The sequence below is a fragment of the Nomascus leucogenys genome, chromosome 17, assembly GCF_006542625.1.
Source record: "Nomascus leucogenys isolate Asia chromosome 17, Asia_NLE_v1, whole genome shotgun sequence".
NCBI lineage: Eukaryota > Metazoa > Chordata > Mammalia > Primates > Hylobatidae > Nomascus > Nomascus leucogenys.
Window position 1 is genome coordinate 74416199 of NC_044397.1, and position 7424 is coordinate 74423622.

Genomic DNA, 7424 nt, shown 5'->3' on the forward strand with positions numbered 1-7424 from the left:
CATCAACAGCTTACTCACACTAGCTCTCTCACACTGTGCGCCCTGTCTTGGCTGCTTGAGCCCGCGGCTTCCACACACAGCTGTGCAGCCTGCTCTCTCTTGCCTTCAGGGTCAGCAGCTTAACTTTTTCTCTCTCTGGGCATGAGCAAGCTGAGCTGTGTCCTGGCTCCTTCCTCTCCATCTGCAAGACGGACAGCTTTGGCTCTCTCTCTCTCTCTCTCTCGCTGGGCGCCAGCACACCCGCCATGTCAAGCCGTGTTGAGCCGAGCCGAACCCCAAGAGCCCCTGTACAGCATTAGCAGGACAATTACCTTTTACAGACAACAGTGGCTCAGACCAAGTATGAACTTACACAAACAGGTTATATAACAAGTGGAGGTGTGTGCCTGTGCACCAAACCCACTGAGTCATGCAGGCATGGATCTCTGCCTTGGCCTATTCCTTGACCAAAGCACATACATGTACCTTACACTTGGATCTGAAGTAGGGTTGCCAGATGAAATATAGGACACCCAGCTAAATTTGAATTCCAGGTGAACAACAAATCATTGTTTAGATTAAGCATGTTCCATGCAGTTCTGGGGACATACTTAACCTTAAAGATTTATTTCATTTATCTAAAATTCAATGAACCGGGGCAGTCTGTATTTGCTAAATCTGCTGACCTTAGTCTAGAGGCAGTGATATGTTCCAGCTGACTCCAATCAGCTCGTGAGAGTCAACTGTAAAATGTTTAGGAGATTTATGAGCTGGTTATTAAACCACCAGTGGCTTGAAATCAACCATGGTGGGAGTATTTACACCACAGAAATTGGTGACTGCCACACATCAGTGCTTTTCCTTTACAGAGCTGATTATAAAACATTCCCCAATATACCACTGTCCAGAGGTTTCCTTGTCCGTAACATATTAGGTAGACTCAGAGGTTTCCTTGTCCTTAACATATTAGGTAGACTCTGAAACCACGTCCCTGGGTGCTCCACAGTCACACAGGAGTCAGATCGCATCTAAGACAGCTGTAAGGCTTAGTATATTAGAAAATGGAAAATTCCACTCCTAGGATCCTAGAATGAGGAATGTTGGAAACTTAGAATTCTAAAACAAGGATGTTAGAATCTCAGGATTTCGGATGGAATGTTAGTGGTGAAATCAGAGGCTGTTAGACAGTATCCATTCCTCACCCCTCTCTAGCATACAGATGGCCAGGGCCTCACAGCCTGACCAGACTTCTGGCTGGCCCTCTGGCTCAGGGACCAGGCTTCTTGCGAGCCACAATGAAGCAGACCCCAGTGTTGGCAGCATTGGTGACAGAGTAGCTCTGGGGACTGTGTAGGAGCTGTTCAATGTCAAAGCCAGCATCCAGGACAGCCTGCTCCACCTCCTCCTTCTCCAGGGCCACGCAGGAAAATTCATGCTTCCCCACCATGTAGGACGAGAGCCGAAGCGTGACCGTGGTCACCAGGTGGCCACCCGGCTTGAGCAGTGATGCAAGGTTGCACAGTGCAGCGCGGTAGGCATCAAGGCTACAGCAGGCACATTCCATGGCCAGCAGGGTGAGCACACAGTCGGTGGGGGGCAACACAGCTGGGGCCAGTGGGTTGCCCAGGTGGACATCGCACTTGAGCACCCGCTTCACCGATGCCCGCAGCTTCTCCTCCTTCTCCTCCCATCGGTTGCTGCAGAGAGAGAGAGGGAATCGGGGAGGCACTTTGAGATTCTGAAGGGAACTCTCAGTCCACTGTGACCAGCAGATGGAGATGATCTCTGGATCCCCAAAGGATTGCTGTCCCTGAGTCTCTGTGTGACCTGACAGCAGGCTCTTCTTCAATCTGAGCCTCAGTTTCTCCCAAAGAAAAATGGTTAGGGAGAATGGCCAGAACAATTATAGGAAACTCTCTCGCTCTGATTCCATGTGAGCCCCCTTCCCTTAATCCCCAGGAGGGACAAAGCCACCCCAAGCACAGATGGGGCAGTTAACAAACATTATTGGATGGATGGATGAATGAATTAATGAATTTACTACAGATAATGTATGAATATAGCTATCTTAAAAATATAATTTTGAGTGATGAAAAGCAAATCGCAAATGACACAGAGCAAATTACTCTGCTATAAAGCTCAAAGGTGACTAAAACTAAATTATAGATTGTTTAGATATACATAAGTATGCAAGAAAAAAATTTTTTAAAAAGGGAATGATAAGCATAAAATTCATATTAGTGATTACCTTAGGTTGGGAAAGACAGAGGCAAGGAGTCACACAGAAGCACAGGTAAGTCTTCATTATATTCGAGTACTCAGGTTGGGTGGTGGGTTCACGTCATTATACATTATATAGTCAGTCACACAGGTACAGACAATAGAGGGAAGAAGGAAAGATGGATGGATGGGTGGGTGGATGGATGAATATGGTTGGATATGGATGGATGGATGGATGGATGGATGGATAGATATGGATGGATGGGTGGATGAATTGATGGATGTATAGATGGATATGGATGGATGGGTGGATGGATGGATGGGCAGATGTATGTGGATAGATGGATGGATGGATGGATGGATATGAATGGGTGGATGGATGGATGGATGGATGGGTGAACGGCTAGCTGGCTGGCTGGCTGGCTGGATGGATATGGATGGGTTGGTGGATGCATGAATTGGATGGATGGATGGATGGATGGATGGATGGATGGATGGATGGATGGATGGATGAATGGATGAACTGGTGGGTGGATGGATGGATGGATGGATATGCATGGATAGTTAGATACATGGAAGATAGAGAGGTAGATATATAGATGAGGGTAAGGAAGGAAGAGAAGAAGGAAGAGATGAAAATCATCTGGTTTTCAGTGTTCATACTTGACTATATCACACCTCAACATAGTCCTGTGAGCAGAGACTTGCCCCTAAAACTGCTGTAATCCTGAAACTTGGGGCTCCATCTACTCTATCCCCACCACAGGACATCTGGTCCTATACCTGAAGGTCCTACTGTCCTGAAAATGCCAGAGACAACCAAGAGGCCAGGGAGACTTTTGAGAAAGAAGGTTGACTGGGAACCCCCTCCCCAACCTCTGCACCCCTACCTGTTTCCTTCCAGCTCACAGGAGAATTTCACCACCGGGGTCCAGTCATAGGCTCCTGGCTCCTTCTTCAGCCACTTTTCCAGCTCCTCCCGGTTGCGGTCGGTAAAGTCAGAGAGAGTGATGTCTTGGAAGGACTCACAGGCAGCGAGAACTTGGTAGATGGTAGGACCTGAGCCAATGTCGATCAGCGTGTCCCCTTGGAGGCCTCCTGTGGGAGGGAAAGACTGGTAATGGATGGGTAAAAGAAACGAGACCCAAGGCACAGGGGTGAGGACACAGACCCTGGTCTTACCCAAGGGGCAAACGTGCTTGGTGGTTATCACGGATTGGTGGCTCCCTGTAAGCCAAGCCTCATGCCAAATATTTTATATGCGTTGATTTCCATTTACACCTCAGAACTACCCTGTGTAGTGACTACTATCACTATTTTCATTTTACAGATTAGAAAACTGAGTCTGTAAAAGGTTAAACAATTAGCCCAATATCTTTCAGTCAAGAACATAAGCCAAGAGCATAATATTTCTGGGACAGAGAACAGAGGCCCAAGCCCTATTCTGGGGAAGATTCAGGCTGGAGAGTTCAGAGAGGACATGCTGGGGGCAGTGGCCCTTTAAGTTTCAGGCTGACTGGGATCTGGGAGCCTCCCCTGGAAGTCCAGCCCTTCCTGGATGGGTTTCTTGTTCCTTGGAGTGGGAAGGGGTGTAAGCATACAGGAATAGGAAGCTGGGGCTAAGGAGATGATCTGGGAAGATGGCCCCAGGAGTGAATCCAGGGTCACCTGGAAGCTGGAATGAAGCATGACTTCCAACATTCTGTCTGGAGCCCTGGCGTGGGGCCATCACTTGGCCTTCCAAGCTTGGTCACACCCAGTATGGCTGTTCTCTGATTTCTGCCTCACACACCAGCCTGCTCCTCCAGGCTCAGCAGCATTTTAACCCCCTCTTATCCCCCAGACCACCAGGAGACTCACCCTTACTGTTCCCCAGTCAAGTGCCCAAAGTGAGGACATGGCTGCTTGAGTTTAGAAGACACGATCAAATCATGGGGTCACCGTGGGGAGGGCAATGATCATTGGGAGACAGGCAGAAGTCACCATCCATCATACAGATGGCTCAGTTGAGGTCCTTGGGGCCTGAGCCCCTTGCTTAGGGTTGAGACCCCACCTAGCAATCCTTGTCCCAGGGCAGGGCTTTTCCAGGACCTCATCACAGACACATCTGGGCTGCACACTCCGGGCACAGGCAATCCCGTCCCACTGCAACCCCGCTGTTTGCCCTTGGCCTTCTGGGGGCCCGAGAGGCCTGGCTGTGCAAGGTCAGGACTGAACTTGATGATGACCTGGAGAGCCTTTTCTGCTCCACCCCAAAGACCTAGGGGCTAATGGAGAGCAGTGTGGGAACTGCACGGGGCTGTGCTCTTCCCATAGGTCCTAATCCTTCAGCTGGCACACAGCTCCTGAGCCATGGGCAGACAGACTAAACCTCCAGCATAACAGCTGCCCAAAGAGAGGGGCAGGGCCCCAGAAGCTCCCCCAGCCCATCCCCAAAAACCCCTAGAGGAGACCAGACTGCCCCCAGGACACCTTCTCCCCATCCCCATCCAGGTTCCTTGGAGAGAGGCTTGAGGGGAAGGGCCACCCTCTGCTCACCAGGGCCGAAGGTCTTGTGGAGACATTCCAAGTTAAACTTCAGCATCTCGGCCTCGGGTGAGGGGCTGCCATCGAAGCTGTAGTAAGTAGCCAAGTAGTCCCTGGGCAGGAAGTGCTTCTGGTACTCATCATCCCCAGTGAAGCCACCCTCCATGGTGTCCCTGAAATGTGCCCCCTCCTGGCTGTCAGGTCTTATGAGGGCTCCAAGCTCTCCAGGCTCCACCCCCAGCATTCCAGCCTCATCCCATGGCTCCTCCCAAGTATGCCTGTCCTTGAGCTTCTCCTTCTAGGGGGATGCAGAAGAGAGTGCATCTCTCACCACCTCCCAGCCACACTGACATACCTGAGGTTTCCCCAACCCCAGAGCTATGACAGCTGTGGCTGCAGCCGCCCTGGCCCTGCTGCCTCTAGGGACCAACCCATGTCCGTCAAAGGCAATTGATGGTACCCAGCCCTGGGTGCAACTCTCAGCCCTGGCAGCAACATGCTGCTGTGTGGCCTCCAGTAGGTGTCAGACCCGTGTTTCCCCACCTGTGTGCCCACTTCACTGATTGTAAGGCCCAAAGTCATTCCTCTAAGTCACTGGTGTTGTGACCTGAGTGCACAGTGAGATCCCCATCTTGTCCCCTGGTGGTGAGTGGGGCCCAGTGGCTCTCTCTAGGCCAGGCAGTGGGCTTAGCTTCATGCATTCCCCATCCCTGCTGGAGAACACAGTTCAGACCCCAGGAGGCAGAGCAGAATGGCTGACTTGGCATCACTGTGTAGGTCACTGGGAGAAGAGCAGAAGTTGTCGTCAATCTCCATGAATGAGAACAAGGGCGCCTGGTCATAAAGCATAAACTGTTAGAGGGGTCCTGGCTTCCTGGCCGCTGACTCACCAGGCAACTCCGGGTAAGACACTCCTGGCCTCAGTCTTCTCTTTGAAATGGGACTGGGTTGTAAAATCTCCCACAGACAGAGAAAAGCTCAGTCTCTGTTTTTGGCACTAGGAAATGGCTCTGACTTGGCCACAAACCAGACAGAAATGAATCTGCTACATTGGAGGTTCAGTCCTCTTGCCCTAAAAGTGGGAAGGACAGGAATGCCTTGTTCTGGCTTTAAGTAAACAAACAATTCTGAATCCACAGGGCCCAATAGACAGGGGAATGCCACAGAGGCAGGAACACCCAGTGGTGGTCAGGGCCTGGCTTCCAAGGGGCGGGTGCCTGGGCAGCCTCCAGGGAGGCCTGCGGCTGTCGTGCTGGCCTGCAAAAAGCATACAGAGCAGGCGGGAAACTGCAGGGCTCACGTTACATGATTTGAGGCGTGTGCAATAAACGCACGGTACTAACTAAGTTGTGGGCAGGGTGGAAGGAAGACATATGGTACCTCTATTAGTTAGGGTTCTCCAGAGAAACAGAACCCAGGATGTGTACACTGAGAGAATCAGCTGTATTTTAAGTAATTGGCTTGTGTAATTATGGAGGCCAGTAAGTCCAAACTCTGAAGGGTGGAACCAGGAAAAGCCAATGTTGCAGTTCAAGTCCAAAGACCAGCTGCTGCCAGAACTCCCTCTTGCTTGGGGAAGGCCAGTCTTTTGTTCTACTTGGGCCATCAGCTGATTGGATGAGGCCTGCCCACATTATGGAGGGCAATCTTCTTTACTCAAAGTTTAAATGTGAATGTCATCCAAAAACACCCTCACACAAACAGCCAGGATCATGACTGACCACCTATTTGGGCACCATGGCCTAGCCAAGTTGACTTATAGAAAGCACCATCACAGAACCTGAGGGCTAGCAGCATGGAGGTGCCATCATCCCAGTGAGACTGAGACAGAGCTGTGCAGAGAGGGCCTCTTGCAGCAGCCAATAGCAAAAGATCTGATATGATTTGGCTGTGTCGCCACCCAAATCTCATCTTGAATTGTAGCTCCCACAATTCCCACATGTTGTGGGAGGGACCTGGTGGGAAGTAATTGAACCACTGGGGCAGGTCTTTCCCATGCTGTTCTTATGATGGTGAATAAGTCTCTTGAAATCTGATGGTTTTATAAGGAGGATTTCCCTGCACACGCTTTCTTTTTGCCTGCTGACATCCATGTAAGACATGACTTGCTTCTCCTTGCCTTCAGCCATGATTGTGAGGCCTCCCCAGCCATGTGGAACAGTGAGTCCATGAAACCTCTTTCCTGCATAAATTACCCAGTCTTGGGTATGTCTTTATTAGCAGTATGAAAACGGACTAATAGAGTAGCTAAAGAATAAATACCCAGACCTCCTTCTCCTACCTTCCTCCAATATCCTGCCAAATTTAGAGGGAAGGGAGTGGTGACTACAGTCCACATGTTAGCTTCCTGGCACTTGAAGTAGCCTGGAGAGGATGGAAAGCAGAATGGAGAGGCACATGGAAGATGCCCAGCATTAACACTTAAGGAGTTGAACCGTGGACATGCATGTACTATCCAGGGATTACACAGAGCCCCTGCGGCAGGACGTGGGCATCTAGGGGGTCTGTACAGGGCGGGAAGAGACCATCCTTCCGAGAACTACACATCCTGCTGCAATTGGATGTCCTTGGATGGATAGAGGATGCCCCTCCTAATGCAAGGCCTCCAGTGCCTCCTGCTGCCAGAGGAGTGAATCCAAACTCCCCCTTGGCATTCAGAGTCTCTACCCTCTGGCTTCCACCTGCTTCTCCACCACTCA

The 7424-nt window shown here is 50.6% G+C and overlaps 1 protein-coding gene across 2 annotated transcripts; it reads right to left on the reverse strand.

Moving 5' to 3' along the window:
- Positions 1 to 904: 904 nt before the first annotated feature.
- On the reverse strand, positions 905 to 4901 carry INMT (indolethylamine N-methyltransferase). 2 transcript variants are annotated; one of them, XM_003270492.3, is made up of 3 exons: positions 4738 to 4901; positions 3090 to 3297; positions 905 to 1676 (listed from the first exon to the last, which is right to left on the reverse strand). In XM_003270492.3, exons 1-3 carry the CDS (start codon positions 4889 to 4891, stop codon positions 1247 to 1249), a joined length of 792 nt encoding a protein of 263 aa, XP_003270540.2. In that variant the 5' UTR covers positions 4892 to 4901; the 3' UTR covers positions 905 to 1246. The 2 variants fall into 2 exon arrangements, with proteins under 2 accessions (XP_003270540.2, XP_012352270.2); XM_012496816.2 differs by having other exon boundaries at positions 1247 to 1676; positions 3090 to 3294; positions 4738 to 4899.
- Positions 4902 to 7424: the final 2523 nt, after the last annotated feature.

Excerpts from the sequence above, each read along its gene's own strand:
- INMT (XM_003270492.3), bottom strand. The coding sequence starts at position 4,891 with ATGGAGGGTGGCTTCACTGGGGATGATGAGTACCAGAAGCACTTCCTG. Across the intron at positions 3,298-4,737 it reads CCACAAGACCTTCGGCCCTG|GAGGCCTCCAAGGGGACACG; the intron begins GTGAGCAGAGGG and ends TCCCTCCCACAG. Across the intron at positions 1,677-3,089 it reads TGTGAGCTGGAAGGAAACAG|CAACCGATGGGAGGAGAAGG; the intron begins GTAGGGGTGCAG and ends CTCTCTCTGCAG.